Below are 22,576 nucleotides of genomic sequence, written 5' to 3' on the forward strand. Positions count from 1 at the left end.
AGATCAGCACAGATTTCTGAGTCTCATCTGTTTAACAACAGCAGCAACAAAAGAACTATTCACACCCCCAATTAACCAGGAAGGCAGATGTGTTTGTGGAAGGACTGAGGTCTGTTCAGTTCTGGGAACCAACCCTACATCTATGGGCTCAGAATTCTTTACTTCCACTTTTTGCACCAGGATCTGGTTGGTGAATCTTGGGGTTTTAGGATAAAAACAAAACAGATCCCCTAAGCTCAAAGTCTCACCCTCGCCCCAGCCCCAGAAAATCTACCACATATTCTCTTCAAATCCTCATACCCATTTTATTCCCCTCATGATCAAACCTGCTGGGCTTTATCATAACAATTGGTTCACATCTGTCTGAACCCAACATAGATTGAGTAATACAAAATCCCAGTATAACAAAAAGTGGATTCAGACAAACAACAATTCCGCAGTGACCTCTAATTTATTTTTAGTTATAATGCAGGTTGTTATCTTTCAGGCTCCCTAAGTGCTCTAGGGAAACAGCTACCCTTAAGCAAGTACATATCTTCAATTTCATTTGTTAGTGCTTCAGCACCAAGTCTTTTCCCACCCCCACAGCATTTTTCTTCATCAGGTGACTCCAGTCAATCAGGAATCACATGACAAATACCATGTTCCCATATCGGCAATCAGACCTTTCCTCACTATGAATGGCTGGGGAGGGGGGGAGAAGAGAGAGTTTATCCCTGTTGCTAGGATCCTATTAATGCCTGATTTGTGTGCGCGCAGGAGATTCCGTTAATGGAATTTTAATGAGCACTAGAAGTACTTTTCCTATTCTGAGATCAATGAAGGCCATATGAAAGATCAATGAAGGCACACATTCACAAGCAGAAACCAGGAGTTTCCAGAGAGTCCAAGGGATATTTTTGGAATCAAATGGGAAGATGTCGACAATGTCCTTGTATGGCCTGAATTTTTCTGGTATCTTACAAATCAGAATAGATTGTAGGATTGTTGAGAAAAATAATATATGTAAATATAGTTTTAATGGACTCCCCCCTTCTGTTCATGAGCTATAAATATATTTACGTAATACAAGTTGGACTGTTGTTTTTTCTACACACTCTCTCACACACCTGTGTCATTGTGCTGTGTATTGATGTGAAAGCCGGGAGGACATGAACTGCCAGAGATCGTGTTTCTGGTGTCTCCAATGCAACTGACCTTGTCAGGTGGAGTTATTTTCCCCCACGATATTCAAGAAGTGGAGGTCAGCGGCTAGCACAGCATTTACCACTGTAGTGACACAAGGTGCTCAGCAGCAGCAAAGGACTACAAGATACAAATCAGACTTAAGATACGTCAACCAGTTGCCCAGCTGATAACAATAGCAATTTTACTGGATTATCTTTAGGGCCTCTCATCATAACCTAAGGGTTCTCGTCATAAACTAAATATGTTCAGAGGTCATCAACATGGGCTTCCAGGTACCCACGGAGTCTCCTTTCCTGCTCCCCTCCCCCCACCTATTGCAATGTAGTCATTGCAATGTGTTGTGTGCTTAGCTGTGGTGCATGTGTTGCTCATGATAGACGGTCCAGTTTTCCTGTGGGCTACAAAGGTTGGATACCTCTTCTACATAGTATGATACAAGCAAGAACAACAAATGTTCTTCAAAAGACTGTGCTTTAAATATATATACATTTTTTTAATGGCGGGGCTGGAAGCCTTACAGTTGATAAGAGTGGTGTCTGAGCATCATAGTGCCCACAGGGTTAGTATGTTTATCCATTAGTTCTGCCTTCCAAGCCCACCAAAAGCCATGGAGACTTAGGTCTGTACTTCTGCACTTTCTCCTGGTGCAATAAAATCCTGGCTCTCACTTTCCTTGAGCCTCCAGTGAGGAAGAGCTGGATTTAGGCAATGCACATCCTCAAGAATGTGACCTCAGATAACAGTCTGGGCCTCTCCATTTGCAGCTTCAGAGATTACAGCGGGAGGATGAATTGACTCAGTGGTGTGTGTTACCCAAGGGCAATTTTGTACTCTCAGTAAGAGTTAAGTGTAAATTGTGAGGTGGAGTTCTCCTCACAACTTAAATAAGAAAGCTTGCCATTTCTATTCCCACCCTGTGGTTCTGCAGAGGCAGGAAACCTGGCACCACCATTCAGTCCACCAGTGGCTATCCGACTCCGAATGGAACATTATGTTGGTGAAAAGGAAGTAAATAAGGAATTGGGGGTGAAATTGGGGGGAAAGTTTTTAAAAGAAGATGCATATGCATATCTTGCACTTCTTCCATTGTGGGGCTCAAGCTGGTATCACAGAAAGCTCGTATTCAGAGGCATTTAAAAAAAACAAAACTTCATTCATTTTATTGTTGTATCATTTATAACTTTATGGTTTATTTGTTTAAAAGCACAACCTGGAATGTTCACACGAACATTCTTCTGAGGGGGGAAATCTTGTGTGGTAAAAATTGCTTCAGCAGAGAAATGTTACACCGTGTACCCCCTTCCTCTCTGTTCAAAAGTAGTCAATCGTAGCTTAGTGATAAATTAGCTGCACCCAATACACGTTCCAATCACAAGTCACATTAATTAACCAAGGGAAGCAGACCTCAGGCTAATGAACATTTTCTCAGTCGATGAGGTTTTCTTTTTCTTTTGCTGGCTGCTTTTTCATGGAAAGAGTGTGTGTGTGTGTGTGCGTTCACACACACACACACGTACGTCCTGCCAGAATAAATGCTAAAATTACCACAGTCTGATAAAAGGGGGTCAGGACCTGAAGAGTGGCTAATTTGGGGATGTAAGGTCATGTGCTTAGCAGCGACAGCATCGTCAGTTTAAAATCTAGAGGACATGTCTCAATTAGATTATGAAATATAGGTCAGATGTGAGCCTGGGTAATTTATAATTGCCTCCATAGTACAGTACAGCCCTGCAGGCAGTTGGTCTTAAACACCCTCCGTCTTCTGACCTCTGGACCGCTTGCCCTGGCATCAATTACCTACAAAATAGACATGCCTTGAAATCCAAATGCTGTGGAAATTTGATGCTTACTTAAGTTGCAAGCAAGAGTCATGGCCGCTGCTGTGATTATCAACAGGTCACCAACTATGCCATTAGTAAATAAGTAAGGGGGATGTACAGTTCAATATACTTGCAAAGCATGTTATACTCTAGCAAACTAGATTGAATAAAACTTCGCTTGACATTGCATTAAACATCACTCCAGTATTCCATGACCAACAATCACTTTTCTATCATTTTGATGACTCCCTATACTGTCTCAGTCTTCATTCTCTTAATCTGATGTATATTCAAATATTTACATAATTATAAATTTAAGAAATTACAAGTATTGCATAATAAAATAATATTGCATGCAATGGACATTTCAGTAGCTATGGAGATAAATTCAAACTCTCAACAAAAGCTCTTGCTGAAGAATGTTCATAGGACAATTTCAGAGATGTTCATGTTCGCCGAAGAATTCTCTTCCCAGTAATGACTGTGAAATGTGGCCCTGAATGTCTGGTGCAGACTGTACCAGCTGTTTCTGGAACATATCCAGAGTAAAACAGCTGGTACAGATGTTTCCTTACAGATCTAGAGATATAAGGACAAAGTCATGTTTGTAGCCTGACTTATGGAGACTCCTTAATTCAGTTCAAAATTTCCTATGTCTAACTTGGTAGTTTTTAGTTGAAAGAAAGTGCTCTCTCTCTCTCTCTCTCTCTCTCTGTGTGTGTGTGTGTGTGTGTGCTTGGAAGTAATCACAACCTATTAAAATATCACACAGCACTTCTTAGCTAATGACCTTTTGCAGAGTGGTATGTGTGTGTAATTTTTTAATGCCATGCACAATCTGCTACAATGATTTATAGAGTAATCTCCTGCAGCTTTACTCTGAAGAAAGTCCCATTGAGTTCAAGGGGGTTATTCCTGGGTGAATGGATATAGGATTCCAACTTTAGATTCCAGGAAAACTGCAGCACAAAGAGCAGCAGGAAAATAACTGTTGCTTGCCAGCAAGGGTTCAAATTTAACTTCACAAAATCACAAGCAACCTTTAATCTATTTCTAAATGTCCAATATCCCACCTGTCCAATTCAAATGAAGTGTTCAAGGCTCCTAATGTAAACAGTAAAAACCACAGAACAATTATAAAAAACCCAGAAACTGGAAGAAATAATACAGCTAACAGGAGGACACCACCAACAAAAAAAAATTCAAGCAGAAGGCAGACGAAAAGCTTCCTGAAACAGGTGACCTAGACCAAGCAGTGGAGGCAGAGAGGGTGCATGATCTCTCAGGGAGCACATCTGATGTTTGTTCATGCTGGTTTCTTCCCCCTCTTCAAATGTTGCATGTGGCATGAAAGAGCACACTGCCAGCCTGAGCTAATAATAATAATAATAATTTTATTATTTATACCCCAGCCACTCTGGACGGCTCCCAACAGAGGACAAAAAACTGAATAAAACATCAAACATTAAAAACATCCATAAACAGGGTTGCCTTCAGATGTCTACTAAAAGTCATATTTCCTTGACATCTGATGGTAGGGCGTTCCACAGGGCAGGCACCACTACTGAGAAGGCTCTCTGTCTGGTTCCCTGTAACCTCACATCTCGCAGGGAGGGAACCACCAGAAGGCCCTTGGAGCTGGACCTCAGTGTCTGGGCTGAATGATGGGGGTGGAGACGCTTCTTCAGGTGTACTGGGCCGAGGCCGTTTAGGGCTTTAAAGGTCAAGTCCATTGCTACACAGCAGAGCATTCACCTCTGGCCATTCCAGGCCAGCGCCCCTGCTGTCTATGTGCAAGGGCTTCAAGGACAGGGGGTGGTGACTACAGACTGCCTGTACGGCTTCACATGCCCAGTGAGTGTTAGTGTCCAAGTTTCGTACATGCTAAATTCTTTAGACCTGCACACGCAACACGCCATGGACAGGGAACACATGGTATCCCCCAAAAAAGGAATGGAACATTTAGCAGGGACAGGGGACTGATAATTAGGGAGTGGTAAATAGGGACAAGTGTGGCATGTTGATGTTTAAAGGCAACCAATGAGTTAAAGGATAAGCTAGGAATTTAACAACCCAGCATGCTAACCATATACCCTGTGGAAGCTTCAGTAATCTTGGTGAGTCAGTCATCCATAGTTTCCAGCTACATGACAAGACCAATTTTACCTCTCTTTAGCATATCTGGATTTTGGAAGGCACAGTCAAATTCACCCAAGCATATGACCATGATGCCCCTTAAGTGATTGTGCCACACAGGGCTTTTAAAGGCAGCCTCCAAAACACAACTGATGAGTCGAAACCAGGCTTGATCTCCTGCAGTGGGTTTCATCCCTCTCGCTAACCCACAGTGTATGGCATAGAAATCAAAGCCTTTAAATGAATGAGCAATTTGGGCCTTTGCCATAGTCAGTAAAACACAGAGGAGATGGATTTGCAGGCAGGAAGCAGGTTTTATAGTATGGTTTTTTAAAAAAGCGAAACACTATAGAAAGGGGAAACAGAGCGTGCCAATTTTTGGGTGCTACTTACTTCCCAAGTCCCTGCGCTTAATCAGACTGATATAGAAAGTGGCCACAGTCACTGACACATAGAACAACACAGTGACTAATTTCTGTCTAACATAATCAGATGTACATTGTAAATAGCTTTTAAGAACCTGCTGGATTAGAAGAGCCTGTGTGATCAGGCCAATGATCCACGTAGCCCAACGTCCTGTTCTCACAGTGGCCATGCAGATGCCTGTGGGAAGCCTAAAAGCAAGACGTGAGGGGCAACCGTAGTCACGTGACTTGGGAATCCCAGGAACTTGCCTCCAGAGGCATACTGCCTCCAGCAGTGAGGACAGAACAAAGACATTTCAGCTAGTAGCCATTGATAGCCTTTGTTGTTGTTGTTTAGTTGTTTAGTCGTGTCCGACTCTCCGTGACCCCATGGACCAGAGCACGCCAGGTGACTTGGGAATCCCAGGAACTTGCCTCCAGAGCCATACTGCCTCCAGCAGTGAGGACAGAACAAAGACATTTCAGCTAGTAGCCATTGATAGCCTTTGTTGTTGTTGTTTAGTTGTTTAGTCGTGTCCGACTCTCCGTGACCCCATGGACCAGAGCACGCCAGGTGACTTGGGAATCCCAGGAACTTGCCTCCAGAGCCATACTGCCTCCAGCAGTGAGGACAGAACAAAGACATTTCAGCTAGTAGCCATTGATAGCCTTTGTTGTTGTTGTTTAGTTGTTTAGTCGTGTCCGACTCTCCGTGACCCCATGGACCAGAGCACGCCAGGCACTCCTGTCTTCCACTGCCTCCCGCAGTTTGGTCAAACTCATGTTCGTAGCTTCGAGAACACGGTCCAACCATCTCGTCCTCTGTCGTCCCCTTCTCCTTGTGGCCTCCATCTTTCCCAATGTCAGGGTCTTTTCCAGGGAGTCTTCTCTTCTCGTGAGGTGGCCAAAGTATTGCAGCCTCAGCTTCAGGATCTGTCATTCCAGTAAGCACTCAGGGCTGATTTCCTTAAGAATGGATAGGTTTGATCTTCTTGCAGTCCATGGGACTCTCAAGAGTCTCCTCCAGCACCATTGATAGCCTTTATCCTCCATGAGTTTGTCTAATCAAAGTTGGTTGTCACCAATAATTCTTTTAGAAGATAATTCCGTAGTTTAAGTATGCACTGTGTGGAATTCTTTCTTTTATCTGTCCTGACTCTTCCAAAATTCAGCTTCAATTGATGTCCACTGTGATGAGAGGGGAATTTCCCCCCTCTATTTGCTTTCTCCACCCCATGCATAATTTGATAGCACCCCAACGTAACCTTTCCTCCACCCCCTCGATTATTTTGGTTGACCTTTTTGGAACCCTTTCCAACTCTTTCTCTGGCCAGAACTGTACACTTTATAAGGGTGTTGGTGATGTTTGGAATTAGAAACAAAAATAGCCAAATAACTGCCTCTACAAAATATCTGGTTGTCATAATTTTTTATTTTAAAAAATCTTCCATTACATAAATGTTCCTCAATAATTAATCTTTAGAATGTATGAAGTATACTACTTTGATTCAATAAAGCGCTTGCACAAAGCAAATGAAAAGTCTCATCTGACTCAATGGGGCTGCTGATATGATTACATTTAGCCGGGTCCTTGTGTATAATGCAATTTTCATATATAATGAGTTGAAGGAAAGAAGCGACGATCTTTTCCTTTTCCTTCCCACTCACCTTCCAGCTTCCTCAGCAGTGTCAGCACTTCTCAACCAGTGCTGAAAAGGTGGAATGCATCAGGATGGGATGTACGGTACTTAGGCAACATTTTGCTCTGTCAACCAACCCCCCTTGAAAGGCAGATGAGTTGACAGATTATAATTTTGCCATACTTAGTCCCCAATTGCCTTGGCAAAGCTTGTTAGGACAGGAGGTTTAAATTTGATATTTCGTTTGCTCTTTCCATTTTGCACACAAAAAAGGCAAAGTGGACTGTCTCTTTGTGTGTGTGTCGTCCCGTCCCCCCCCCCCGTTTCTCAACGTATTCACCTTGGGAATATTGGGGATGTGGTATACAAATTTACTAAAACACCCTGTAGATATATATTTTTAAGCACTTTACATTGCTGTGAAGTGTGTTAAAAGCATATTTGTATCATCAAGTACTGCAAAAAAGTAGGCACTCCTATTTAAAAATGTGTTTCCCTCCACCCTGAATGTTGCAATTATTGGCATTTATTTTTTTAGATGGGGGGGGGCAGAGCGTCGAAAGGTTTTGTAATACTTCTGTTCATTGACTACCATATTATATAGAAGCCTTTTAAACAAACAGGCAATACTCAGGTCAGTGGGTGGCATTCAGTTACGTTCTACTCAGAATAGAACTACCTAACTTTGTCATTATTAATTTCAACGGGTTTACTCTGAGTAAAACTTAGCCTAGCGTTCCTAGTTTTTTTTTATTTTGTTAATTGCTTTCTACCAAAGAATCTCAAAATGCTTTACAGTATAAAATTCATACAGCTATAACCCGTCCAGCCCCAGGCAGAACCACTTGCACACCAAACTATCCTGACCAAAGAACCACCTACTAACATGTTTCACTGTCTTATTTGGATTAAGCCTCAGTTTGCTGGGTCTCATCCAGTTGATTACCATGGTCAACCCCCAGTTCAGCACATCTACCCCTACACCTCCTTGAGAAGAAAAGGATGAACAAATGGCCATGTCATCAGCATACTGATGGCAACATACTCCAAAAATTTGGATTACTAGGGATAGCTGAATCTATCAGTTTTGTACCCCTCCCTGCCCGTTTCTCATTTCTCCAATATTAAGTTCAGGTTCATCTTTAAATGCAAACTGAATCTAAATTCTTTCCCACCCCTATTGACCCCACTCAGCAGTTTCATGTAGATATTGAATAGCTGGAGAATAAGATTGAACACTGTGGAACGCTAGACTGCAGGCCCTAAGGGACCAAACAGGAACCACCTTCTGGAATTCCCTCAACCAAGCAGGACTGGAACCAAAACATTACTGCCCACTCCCAACTCAGATGTTCTAGAAGGATGCTAGAAATATTGAAAACTTGTATGAGATCAATAACAACAACAGGGTCACACACACACCCTGTATCTTTCTCAACAAAGGTATGATGTAACAACAGCAGTTTCAGTGCTCAAACTGAGCCTGAAATGGATGCAGAAAATCAGTCCCATCTCAGAGAGCCTGGCTCCAAGAGCCCTGTAATTCATTGCAGTTGCTTGGTGCAAGAAGCAGGCATTTCTGTTTTCTCATCCTTGTCATCCATTGTTGTTCTTTACCCAAGTCCATTAGACCTTTAGGTAAACCCACAACTGCACCAGCCAACACATTTGGGCTGCAAACTCTTCACATATAATCGCCTTCTGCCATCTACTTACTTGGAAATGATTGTGGTGGCAGGATCCAGACAATAACCTGGACTTAAGGATAGAAGTGGGAAATTTGATGAAATCAACCCAAATTGTTTTTCGGTTTATCTTGCAGTAGAATTTACAGTGCAGCTGTGTGCATGCATTCATAGAAGTTAAGTCCCACTGTGTAGATGGGGCTTACTTTCAAGTAAAGTGTGTGTAAGATTGCTGTCTTAAGTCTTCCACCAACCACAGCGTATTTTGTTAGACAATATATAATGTGCTGTCCTTAGGCCCTATGCTACCATAGTCTCAACCAACAAGATAATTTGGCCCTCGCACTCAATTAGCGTTCAGGTTAAAGTTTGCTTAGATACTGCTTGTAGCAGAAACCTCCCTTGTGTAGCACACAAAGCTATTTCGTGCATGGTACAGTAACACACCAGAAAAGAATTAATCTGAGGAGGAAAGCAGAAGATGGTTTCCTCTCTGAGCTGCGTGCCAAATGGAAAAGAACTCATAAGCAGGTTACTACAAAGAACAAGATAATTGCTCCCAGCTTATGTGAATGACCTGGCAGTACCTCTTGGGATGCTGAGTTAAAGTGATTATCTTTACATAAAGGAACTGCTGGGAATCCTAAAAGAATGTTGAATCTTTGGATTTGAATGTTAAGAAAAGCATATGATACCACAGGTAATTCAGTCAAAAATGATAGTCTGGTATATGAATGTATGGTACTTAATCGTGATAGTCATTGATGCATCCATCAAAACACGTCAAAATGTGGATAAGCAAATGCAGTAATGTTGAAATCACAGCAGTATAGAGCAGAGGTGAGCAGACTTCAAGCTGGGCAGATCTACTTTATTTTTAAAATTGTGACTGCAGGAAGGCTTCTGTTCACTTACAATTTTGGACCAGGGTGCCTCTGAGAATATGCGCAGCCCAGTAACATTCTAATTACCAGAACTGAACTCAGTTCTTTCACACACAGAAGTTTCAAAACCTGAGTGTTTTGTTGTCAAAGCAGCCTATTTTTTAAAAACAGCTAAACTGTCACTACTATTTAAACCTCAGAGAGTCAGAAACTTGTCGATCTACTGCAAACCCCACCAGCATAGTCAGCTCTACCTTCTGCTTGCCCCAAACACAGAGAAAGTATCGGAGTAAAAACACAGGAAAAACAACTCCACATCCAAATACTTTGACAGACTATAACTTTTGTTCACAGAGTTTCCTTAATAAACGAAACAAAATAAAGAATATAAAGATATCAAATAACTGAAGGAATACAATGTTCAGAGTCACAGAGGTACAATAGATGTTTGTGCACACTAATCTAACCATTATAATACTTTAGTTAGTTTAAACGTACTAAGAAAATCAGAGATTTTATCATCTAGCTATTCAAAGGCTGGACTATGATCTCCAGTGCACTTGTGCTGGCTCAGGACATATGAAGCAGATGATTCTATGCCAACTTATGTACATTTAGGACAGCAGCCAAGATCTACAACATCTATACTAAGAGCCAGCACTGCTTTTATCTGGCACAAGCAGGTGAATTAAGGTCAGGAAGGACCCCAAATCCATTTATTTTCACATCTGCAAATATTGAAGTTAGTGACTATTTTAGAATGCAATCAGATACTTCTCTAGGGACAAATTCCATTGGACTTAACGGGGCACTTCTAAGTATATATACGTTTAGGATTGTGCTGTTAATCACTGCACTGTCTACAGCTCATTCTACCCCCAATAGTTCATATGATTGGCTTTACCAAAGCCTTTTATTATTTTCAAACAGGTTGTGGAGAGATTGGGGGGTAGGGGGGGTCATCTAGAAAATTGCATGGAAAGAGTACAGTTGCTAACAGGAGGCGCACAGCCAAACCTTTGGTTAATGATAAGCTAAAAATCATTCTTGCAGTTCAGCAGATCATCATAACAGTAATCCTTTTCTTAGGCTTTGGCTTGGACCCAAAGAACCATGTATCATGTTCCGTGATCCCAAGGAACGTTAGGCTTACTTTCTTGGAACAGCAGCCCTCATGGCACATAGCAAAAGGAGTTTCATACATCAGTTTGTGAGATAGCATAGGATATAGCTATTCCAATAAAATAAACTTAGTCCCTCCCAGCAACATTCTGGCCTTTCCCTCTTATTCCGCAACTTTTAAAATGGCTGTTTGGCATTTGCACACAGCTATTTGATAAAACACACTAGAATATCAGCACCCCTTCCTCTGGTGCAGGGTAACTACAAACGCCAGCATTTATCTAGAAAATAAAATTCACCCTTTGAATTTCAACAAGAATCTTCACAAATTATACCAATTTAAATGCCCAGCAGGCACGATTGGTGCTTACCTTTATACCAGAAAAGAAGACACAGAACCACACTTCTTATCTTGAAAAGCATCTTTATTTTCTTTCACCTTTCAGCTAGGGCTGCTTATTGTGTGGCACAGCTTTCTCTGCTGAGATTAAGTTAAGCATAGTCTCGTTAAGCATCTTCCTCTTTTAGCTCTTAGGGGGTTTACCCAAGACACACTAATTCACTACAGTAAGCTACAATCAGCTTTGAAGGAAATATCAAGGGTAATGGTTCTTCTAAGCATCACAAAACATTTATTTCTTTAGAAACGGTTACCAACCACTTAATATTTTTAAAATATCAAAGTGGTATTCAATTTTTAAAAAATAAAAATTCATTTAAAAATATAAAAGGATATATACTGATGGAACAGGAATTAGGGGATTCAAACACACAAAACATGGTTAAATCTTCTGGGTCTGACAGGTCCTTGACATGTGGATAATGTGAAAGGTCTAGGATTTTTATCTTTCTTTAAGGTTTTCCCTCAACAAACACACATTGCTCTGGAGATGATACACACAACAGCTGAAATTAATATGCATCCGCTTAAGAAATTTAATGGACCCACATAAAATAACTTGCCATTTGAATGGAAGCAGTTTAGAATGTGTTTTACAGATTAGAACATAATGCCCCCCACTCCCACCCCCCAGGAGGCAAAAGGGGATGGACCTAGGGGATGGACCTAGGTTAGCTTTAATAAGCCATGATAGAGAAGGCTCTAACAAGCAGGTGGTCAGATGCACCACAAAGTATCCTGACTCCACATTGACAGACTGCATTAACAGGAACTGATCCCATAACTCTGGATTAAACGTTGAGTTGGACACCTTAGCTGTCACAACAGCAGCATCAGCCTTGCTGTGGAGCCGAGTGACTTTATCCTCAAAGTGTTAAAGTTAGATACTGGATTGGTTGTGTCAACGGCCCTATGCTGCCTAAGAAGGTTGCAGGAGGAAGAGACACCATGTAGACTACCCAGAGCAACTTGGAGAAGGAAAGTTATAAATGCAATACACAGAAATAAGTATTATCATTTATTCAATTTATATAATGATGTATGGAAATGAGAGCTGGACCATAAAGAAGGCTGATCGCCGAAGAATTGATGCTTTTGAATTATGGTGCTGGAGGAGACTCTTGAGAGTCCCATGGACTGCAAGAAGATCAAATCTATCCATTCTGAAGGAAATCAGCTCTGAGTGCTCACTGGAAGGACAGATCCTGAAGCTGAGGCTCCAATACTTTGGCTACTTCATGAGAAGAGAAGACTCCCTGGAAAAGACCCTGATGTTGGGAAAGACTGAGGGCAGAAGTTGAAGGGGATGACAGAGGACGAGATGGTTGGACAGTGTTCTGGAAGCTACCAGCATGAGTTTGACCAAACTGTGGGAGGCAGTAGAAGACAGGAGTGCCTGGCGTGCTCTGGTCCATGGGGTCACGAAGAGTCGGACACGACTAAACGACTAAACAACAACAAAAATACACAGTAATAAGTACATACATTTCCACTTTGCTTAAGTTTGCCAAGACTCGTATCTACAAAAACAAATTAGCCATAGTTAGGATTGTCTGATTATTATTTTTTTAAAAAAACTGATTAAAGATTATTTTGCATTTTGGTTGTGATCCTTGTATAATCGTTCTTCATTCCAAAGGCAGAGATACCTTTCTTACTTCAGTACGGCTCTTAATTCAGTAGCAACTGTGTAGACGTGCCCGTCGTTCTTTTCAGCATACCGTATACAGTATAGTATGATCACATATGAGCACAATGTACCATTTTGTCACAAAACAGTCCCAGATGAAAAACGATCCCTTCGTCCATGCCATATGGCTTGACCCTCCCTGCAATCCAGCCTCCTTTCTCCAATCTATTTTTAAACCTCTGTATCATCGTGAAAACAGATCACAACTGCATTTCGTGCACTGGTGCGTTGCGTAAATATAAACACCGGCACGCGACTCTGAGCTAACCTGATTTAGGAAAATTTCATCCTTCAGGCCCATTCACAAAGAATCCCTAAAGAACCAGAGAAAAAACGCAGTCTTGCCCCCTTCAGTTCTAGCAGAGTGCTGTTCTTTCAAGAAGAACACTTGAAGCCACCAATACAGTGAGAAAAATACAAATCTTAAAAAAAGGCCAGAGAGCAAAGGGCGTGATGTCATGTGAAGGGATGCTGAGCGAACGCGTGTTGTGCGTTTCCTCAAAAGCATGTACCATATAGGCCTTACTCCCTTTATAAAAGCGTGTTTAGGGATATAGCCTCGCTGATCTTAAAATGCAGAGCCTGGTGCAGCAGTATAGTTTTCAATCAACCTGTCCGGTCCCCGTCCCCCGCTTCCTCCCTCCTCTTCCCAGGAATACGTGATCTTATGAAACAGGGAACACCCAGAGCAGCCTTTCTTTGTCGCATCCGCGTGGGACGCGCCTCCTGCGAGCTTCCTCGCCTCCCCCGCATCCTTGTCGAGGCTGCTCTGCATTTCTGCCGCACAGAGCCGAAGCGTGGGCGGCGGCAGCAGCAGCCATGCAATGAAGGCAGGCGCGAGCAGAACTACATTGCTTTCGGCCGCCTCCCGCTAGTTCCTTTTCGGGGTGCGATTCCCTTGGCAACCCAGAGGAAAGCCAGGGATCGCGGCGTGCGCCAGCTTTTGCCTGCAAGCCAACTCATCAGCCTCTCTTTATTTTCCGAACCCCACTTTGCATGGGTGTAATGTGGGCGCAGTGCTCGTGCAGCCTACATGGATGGCAGCCGGTGGGATTAGGAAACCAGGAGGAAAGAGAGTAGCAGCATGAAGCGTGTTTGCGTTTCCACACGTTACAGTTGCAATGCAGTTGCGTGCCCACCCGAGGGGGGAATCCTGCCGCGGGGGAGGGCGATCGAGGGGCGTCGTCGTCCCGTGTAGAAGCCGCTTCTCTTCCCTCCCACGCAGTCTCTTAGTTCTCCCCCTTTCGACGGCACCTGGGACGGGTGGGAGGCTGCCGACGCAATGATAAACGCGGCTCCTCCTTTTGATTGCTGGAGGCGTAAGGAAGAATTTTCCTGCGATTGAGCGTTTGGGCCCCCTAACTAGCCTTTGTTGAACGTCAGCTGCCGTGGCTGAAGAAGTAGTGTTGATCGAGGGTGCCCCTGAGCGCGTGCAGAGGGCCTTCCCCGCGCCACTCTTAATAAGCGCAGCCCACGCTTGGGTGCATTCTCCCGGGGAGATTCAGATTGAGGAGACGGCGGGACGGAGCCTCCCCAAGCTTCGCTCAGCTGAGCAACCCTTTCACCTTTTTGGAATGCAAATAATTACGGGCAGCAAAAGTGTCCGGAACTCAGCCATCATAAAGCGGCGACTTTGTGCATTGGGTATCCTTCTCTCTCCCCTCCCCCCTTCCTTTGCCATTAGTTTACCCAGAGGGGATTGGAGGAATGAGGTGAGATTTCTGCAACTCCCGCGGTTAGGACGAAGAAGGAGGCGCGGGGGTGGGAGAGAGAAAGAAAAAACAACTTAGTGGTTCCACTGGGGCTCGAACCCAGGACCTTCTGCGTGTAAAGCAGACGTGATAACCACTACACTATGGAACCGTCACGACGGCTCCCTTTTCCGCCAATCTCCTTCTTCGTGGTGTCTGCCGTTTCCTGCTCTGTCATTGGCTTCGCCCAGTGCAAGCGGAGGCGCGCCAGGAGGAAGAGGCGGGGTTGCGTTTCCGCGGCAATGAAGAGAAGGGGGAAAAACAGGGTTTGCCTTAAGTTGCTTCCACGTATGAAATGTTTGTTTCCTTTCCTTACGCCGCTGCCAAAATAAATCAAGGAAATAATTACGATTGTTGCTCACGGTCCCAGGGGTGATTGCTGTGATCATTGGGGATAGATTAAAAAAAGCCAGGGACGAGCGTGCAGGTCGACCGGTTTTGGTATCCGAATAGCAAAGTTATTTAGCAGAGCAAGACTAACCGGGTCTACTCGGAAGTAAGTCCCTTGGACATTAATGGGGCTTTCTCCCAGGCAAACGGGATTAGGGCTGCAGCCTTCATCATGTCTTCGGTAGTTCTGGTTTGAGTCAAAAACAAAACTAATTGCGCTTTCCTTCCTCATTGCAGCCTGTTCAACACAAGCACGGTTTTTGGAGTCATTTAGCAAATTAGCCACTGCTTGCATTTCACAATTTGGGAAAAGAAGAAAAGGGCCAAGGGTGTGTATGAATGCAATGCAATCTATATAGGATTCTCTCTTGAACTGATCTTGGGTTAATTTACTAGCCAGTGTTGTTATTAGGTTGTATTGTTTATCTTTTTCTGCCCTGTGCTGATTTTGGAACTTTTGTAGAAAGCAGTGACAAACTCATTTGAAAACTGGTGAGAAAGAATGTTTAATCAGCCAAAGGCAAGGTTGCAAAGGAATGCTTTTCACCTGGCGCCTAAAGAAATGTAATGAAGACCCCAGACAAGCGTCCCTGGGGAAAGCGTTCCACAAACGGAGCCACTGCAGAAAAGGCCATTCTTGTGTTGCCACCCTCCATACCTCTTGTGGAGTGGGCACATGAAGAAGCCTCAGAAGATGATTGCAGGGTCCTGCTCAATTCATATGAGAAGAGGTTCTTGAGATATGGCACCTGTTGAATTCTGCACTAGCTTTCAGCTTTTAAAGGTGCAGGATCTTTTGAGCAAAAAAGGATCCTGTATCTTTTATAAGCTACTAACCATTAGGAAGTGGGGCTGCCCTACTGACTGAAGGGGCTTTGCCAACTAGTGCAGAGCTTTCCAAACTTTTCATGCTGGTGACACACTTTTCAGACATGCATCATTTTGCGACACAGTACCGTAATTCAGTTTTACTAGCAAACCGGAAGTTTAACATTTCCCGCCCTGGGAGGGGCGCGGGGAGCGTTCACGCGACACACTAACGTGTCACAACACATAGTTTGGAAAGCTCTGATCTAGTGGAATGGAGAATATCAGCTCAGCTGCTTCACAGAAGGAATAATCTTTCTGTTTGACCCATATAGAAAAACCTGGGATGCAGGTGCAGTTTAGGTTGCCCACTCCTGAAATGCCACATGCTTTTATTACCAGTTATACATTCATGTAAAGGCCCACTGATATGGACTAAGTGAAGAAGAAGAGAGATGTAGGTGTATGTATATTTATAATACCGCTGCCACATCTGTTTAAAACTACTTGACTAGAATGAAATAAACATAATATGAATTGGGGGTCTGTCACTCTTAACCTCCCTAGAATTTTATAATATTGAACCCAGTGCTACCACATAACTTGCATACAGTATACGTACTAATGTTATAATAAATTTGCAAAAAATAAAAATATAATTCTGATCTGGAATAAAATATGAAGGACAGTGGGAAATGTACCCCAACAGACCCTACAGTATTCAGACTAGATTTCTGTCTAATTACTCTTCCTACTGGACTGATCTTCCCATGGACTGCAAGAAGATCAAACCTATCCATTATGAAGGAAATCAGACCTGAGTGCTCACTGGAAGAACAGATTGTGAAGCTGAGACTCCAATACTTTGGCCAACTCATGAGAAGAGAAGACTCCTGGGAAAGACCCTGATGTTGGGAAAGATGGAGGGCACAAGGAGAAGGGGACGACAGAGGACGAGATGGTTGGACAGTGTTCTCGAAGCTACCAGCATGAGTTTGACCAAACTGCGGGAGGCAGTGGAAGACAGAAGTGCCTGGCGTGCTCTGGTCCATGGGGTCACGAAGAGTCGGACACGACTAAACGACTAAACAACAACTCTTCCTACTGCTAACCAATAACAATAACTTTAGTCAAGCTAAGGAACTGAAATAAGAAGCATTAGTTAAAATGATTTAACATCATCTTCACACTATCCACATATGTGGATAAAAGCGCTATAAAATCCTCAGGATAAATAAATAGCAGATACTGTTGGAATGCAACAACATAAAACGCAATACCCCGAAGGATGAGGTCTGTTGAGATACTATTTTGCTCCAGTTTACCTTTGAAGCAGATTATGGTGTTCTGTCAGCAGAGGGCTGTCAATCCTCGTTGAGAGTGGAGAAGCCACTTGTTACCTTTGGTGCTCACCTTTCTCAAAATAAGGTGGAGTTTTTTGAGGTAGATGAGACTCTTCCTGCACTGTCCTTTGGGTGTATATATATGACTGCTGTATGTCAACTAAAGTTGTGGGGTAGTGGAGCCGGTTATGTTTGTGTATGCATGAAGAATTAAAAACAGACTTTTGAGGGCTCAGAGGCAGCAGGAATAATGGAGGCCTGCCATAATTGCAGCCATATTGGGAATAATGGCAGCGGCATGTCTCAGTGGTAGAGCATCTGCTTTGCATGCAGAAGATCGTAGGTTCAATCCCTGGGATTGGGAAACATACTATACCTGCTTGATATATTGGGAAGCCACTGCCCATCAGCATAAAGAACTCTGATGGACCAGCGGTCTAACTCAGTACAAGGAAGCTGCTTATATTCCTTCAACGGCTTACAGATTGCTTAATTCTAAGCCTTGTCCTTTATGGTTGGTATCTGACAGCTGCTACAGTTTGCCAGTCCCCCTTTTGCCTTTGCCTGGTTCATTTTTCATGCTGTCTTGATGACAAGAAGCTTCCAAATTGCTGCCCATCAAAATGATCTTGTTTCTTTCTTTCTTTCCTTTATTTTTTCTTGAAGACTGCTGCTGTTCAGTCCTCAGGGAGTGAATTATTTTTTTAAAAAACGAAAACAAAACATTATCATGAATCATGAAATTCTTCAGGAGAGATAAAAAGAATAGCTGTACAAACATAGTATTACTCTTTGTTTGTTTGTTTGTTTACTCTCTCCTATCCTGTCATTGCTTTTAAAAAGCACTTTCTGCACTTACTAAACTGATGACCCTGAAATAAGAATGCTGCAATGTAGCTTATGAATTTCAGGTTTAGCAAATAGTATAAAAGGTTTTTAATTTGTTCAAATGATGTAGAAACCATTTCTACTCAAGGAGAAACATTCCCATGATCTGCAGCAATATTTTGCATCCCAAACAGCACCAATAATCTTTTTAATAAGCAGGGACTCTCTGTTTAACAGCTGCAGGATAAGTAGACACCAGTACTATGCCTTCTTCCATCACTACATCGCCAAGCTGGTGGAAAACCCACCTGTTGACCTCTGTCTGCTATGCAGATGTTAATGGCACAAAGCTTTTGCTAACAGGTGTGTTAAGCCCAATGTAACTTGCTTTGTCCGGTTACCATATTGGGTCAACTGACTCTTGGACCACAAGGCAGAACTTTGTATGATGTGCCTGAGTCCATTTAATAAAAGTTACGACGTAGTTTTAGAATCTGTAATGTGCATTCATTTGACCAATATGTAGAAAACATATGTCTAAAGCTGAATAAGCACTAGCTTTTTCTTGTTTCAGTGTACATTTTGTTCCCATCTATGACCAGTCTATATATTTTGCACTCACTGTGTTAAAAGCATATGTACGTTAGGAATATGCATATGATTCTTTGGTGAGGGCTGTCTGCTCCATCTCATAAAGTAGGTATGTTTGATGTCAGCTAAGGCCTGTTGCTGCATCAGACTGGCATGACTACCACTCTGGAAACGGAGAGAGAGGAAACTAAATTCACTGCTGTTTCCTCAGGTTGCATGTTATCATGATCCCCTTTGTAGGCAACCTGAGATGTAGCTCAAGTCTTCACCTTTTTCTTGTTCTCATTATCTACCACAAAGGTAGACTGACATGTATAGATTAGTCCAAACAGTCAAGTAATAGATTTTTGACTCAGGGAAACTTCCTAAGTTGCATTCACTGTTTATTCAAATAGAACTGGCCCTTTAAGCCATATGGATTTTTAAAAATTGTGTTGATGATATATATCATTCTGTTGCTTTTGGAAACTGAAGGCTTTATGATGTGGTATTGTGTTACAGAATGAGAAACTTGCAAAGTTCTTTTTGTTCCCTCATTGTATTTTCCCTTCTAATGGTCTTCACAAGCTCATTGAGAAGATGCTGTGGAAATGGCCAGGCTAATCGGGTACTGAGTATTAAATGGTCTCTGAAAATTTTATTAACTTGGAGTATGACCTGCATTGTCTCTGTCCCCCCCCTTTTTTTAAATAATTCTAGTGCCTCTTCCCATGCTTCACCAAACGCTTTATCTTATGCCATAATGCTAGTTTGTGGTTCATTATTACTATAATGGCTGTTGCTGAGAAGCAGTTTCCAACGTGAAGCAGATAACTTTAGCCATCCACTTGTCTGCCTGAGATTCAGAGAGCCTGGTAACAACATAGGTTTCTCCAATACATCATTGTGCCTGCGCTGCTGTTCGTAGCTGCAGAACACAGCTCTTATTTCTGGCTAGAAGCAGAAAGGAGCTGTTCCTTGATAAATCTTCTATCTGCATAAATGTAAGAGGAGCACAAATATGAACCACCAAGAAGGAAGCTGGAATGTCAATTGATTTTATATCGCATCCTGTACCCTCTGCCCAGGAAGAAAGCTTGTTTACAACGCCTAGTAAACCTCTTTGCTGATGCAATGGAAGACATAAGGTAATTTCTTTGTGTACCTTTGTTTTGGTAGATATATTTTAACCATTTGTTTTTATTTTTAAATCAATGTTGGTGGAGAGAAGGAGTGCATGGTGTGACACAGATTGCCATTGCTGACACGCTTCTTTGCAATTGAGCCCATCTAAATAAAAAATATTTCTAAGTAAATACAATCATTTATGATCCATAGTTTGAGCCTTGATTTTATTTATTTTCAGCCTTTTCTAAGATCACAGACTCCAGAGTCACATATTGACTGCCTTTAGTTTGTTGGGGTTTTGTAAACTCCATTTTATGTTGGGGTAGAACTAGATTAAATATTTAGCTGCCCACGCATTCTTTCTGCCTGCTCATGTCCAGAGATATTGGGTGGCTACAGTGGCTAAAAACTGTGCAGAAGAAGGAGTTGTGGCAGGTAAAATTTGTTGTGACACAACACCTAGGTGCTGAGGGATGCTACACTCCTGAGAATTTCCTCTTCTGCACACCTGTTAAAGATACATGATCCCCCTTATCTGCTGCATCTGATCCCCCTTCTCACAGAGTGTTGGTGTTGCAAAATAAAACTACAATTTCCCTTAAAAAGAATTTGAAATCCCAGCACTCCAGTCTCCAGAATTGTGTTAAATGTAGTCTTGGATCCACATATGGGGTATTCACATATTTCCTAAACAATGCATAGTTCTTTCATGTAATGCATATTAATTGATTTCCGTCTGCACCATTTATTTATTTTCTAACAACCCTTCAGCAAGCATGGAATTATTTTTCTCCTTCATTTTCTATCAGGGTAGAGTGGGAAAATCATAGCCCCTTAGGAAATTACTTACTTTTTAGTCATCCTCTAAAAACCAGAGGCATCTTTTTAATTGTTCAGTTTCAGCATAAACTTGGTCTTGAGTAAGGATGGGTAAATCTTATTTCAGTTTCTTGTTTTTTAAGTTCAGCTTACCACATTGCTGCATCCATTTGTGATTGATTGATTGATTGATTGATTGATTGATTTTAAAATCCTCATAGAAATTCATCAGCATTTTATTGTGTACATCTCCCATTATGCACATTTTTCAAGCACATTTTCCTGATGTAGCACATTCTGTATGCTATTTTCACTAATACACTTTTTGTACACTTCTGGTTTGAAAACTGCAACACAACATTGGGGGAACTGCAAATTTTTAAATATAGCTGTATTTGTTTGTATATTGTTTTGGGAAGTACAAGTTAAGAAAGTTTCCTTTAAATTGTGAACCAAACTGAATCTCTTCCCCATTCCCAGCCTTGAGTATAACTTCCTAAACATGAGTATCGTTTGACACTCATGCTACCAGCTTTGTGTTTCATTTGTTTTCCTATTACAATTCCCTTTGTTACATTACACACACACACACACACACACACACACACACACACTACTTTAGCACTGAATATTTTTCATGTCTAAAATGAGTAAAGTTGGGACTCAAACTTGCTTTGAAATCAGACTTCCTTTGCTTTTAAATTTTCTTCTAGCTACCTAGAATAGCTCAGTTGGTAAGGCACGAGACTCTGAATCTCAGAGTCGTGAGTTTGAGCCCCATGTTGGGCTAATTTTCCTGTATTGCAGGGGGTTGGACTAGATGACCTTTGTACCTTCCAACTCTAGGATTCTATGTACTGAATCCTGTAGTGACCAGTAGGTGAGAAACTGCACATGCTCTGTTGCTGTTTCTTCAGTAATATTCAAGGAATGAATATAACATTCAAAATAGGTTCAAGACAAGGCAGTTTGTAAGCAGAAATGAGGGCTGGGCACAAATGTCTTTCAGATTTCCCCACCCTATTTGTGGAAAGAGAAATGGTGGGAGGGGACTAACTTTTCCCAGGGAAAAGAGAAATTCTCCAATAGTAAGGTTAACTACTTAGCAGTGTTAGTAGGTCAGCGTCTTTCTTTTGCCCTAAAGTTGTTTCCCCCACCACCACTGCAAGTGGCAGCAGTAATACCTGCGTTGGCAACCTGACTCCCATATTGCATCTTCCACAGTGCCAGATGTGTTGTGATCATTCCCTGGATATGTGTGTGTATGTGTGACCAGAAAAAAACGACCCTTTTCTAGATGGGGTGAGAAAAAGGAAGTACTCTGAAATCTTGGCCAGAAAAATGTCTTTTGAGAAATGTGGACTTAGTTCTAGACCAAGAAGTGGGATTGCCACTGCCCTACCTAGTGAGACAACACCTTAGCTTAGCTCCTACCTCCTGTTTTGTCTCAGATTCACCTATGAAAGCCCTTCTTATCAACTATGACAATTAAATAAGTACCTATATATTTAGAGAGAGAATACATTTGTACACCAATGAGAGACAAATACTGAAGCTAGGAGCCACCATCTTCTGTTTCTTCTCCCGTGCATGCTTTGATTGTCAGCTGATCTCTTCTGCTTCAGATTGCTCCCTGCATTTTCAGGGTTCCCAATTGTGGTAAAGATTCTAAATACCTCCACCTAACACACACTTCAGATCTTTGTGTAGACTTTGAGTACATGCCCCTAATGTCCCCACTTTAAATGCACCCACATTGAATGCCTAAATTGGACTTCTCTCTCTCTTTCTTTCTTTCTTTCTTTCTTTCTTTCTTTCTCTCTCTCTCTCTCTCTTCCTTCCTTCTCCTTCTTAGCATTGCAGTGCTGATGGTGGTATTACTTAAAAGCATTAGAATAGACTTGCATAATACATCTAGAAGCTCCCCCCCCCCCCGGTCTGTTGCCACAGACACCGTCCCTATCTTGAAAT

General features: G+C 42.2%; 2 protein-coding genes across 5 annotated transcripts in view; one reads left to right on the forward strand and one right to left on the reverse strand.

The window, feature by feature from the left end:
• The window catches only part of RS1 (retinoschisin 1), a 32,477-nt gene extending 10,902 nt beyond the window's left edge, over positions 1-21,575 (reverse strand). Inside the window, exons 1-2 of one of the 2 annotated variants that reach the window (XM_083502127.1) lie at positions 21,439-21,575; positions 11,251-11,360 (exon numbers count right to left, since the gene is read on the reverse strand). In XM_083502127.1, the coding sequence (XP_083358253.1) occupies positions 11,251-11,302 (52 nt within the window). In that variant the 5' untranslated portion in view covers positions 11,303-11,360; positions 21,439-21,575. Of the gene's footprint in view, positions 1-11,250; positions 11,361-20,636; positions 20,722-21,438 lie in introns of those variants that run through there. The other variant, XM_083502126.1, reaches the window with a different exon arrangement.
• The window catches only part of PPEF1 (protein phosphatase with EF-hand domain 1), a 36,167-nt gene continuing 32,922 nt past the window's right edge, over positions 19,332-22,576 (forward strand). For all 3 annotated transcript variants that reach the window (XR_014525797.1, XM_083501915.1, XM_083501914.1), the window contains exon 1: positions 19,332-19,806. The gene's annotated coding sequence lies outside the window, so the exon portion shown is untranslated. The remainder of the gene's footprint in view (positions 19,807-22,576) is intronic.

This window comes from Podarcis liolepis (genome assembly GCF_965112155.1).
Source record: "Podarcis liolepis genome assembly, chromosome: 4".
In the NCBI taxonomy this organism is placed as follows: domain Eukaryota; kingdom Metazoa; phylum Chordata; class Lepidosauria; order Squamata; family Lacertidae; genus Podarcis; species Podarcis liolepis.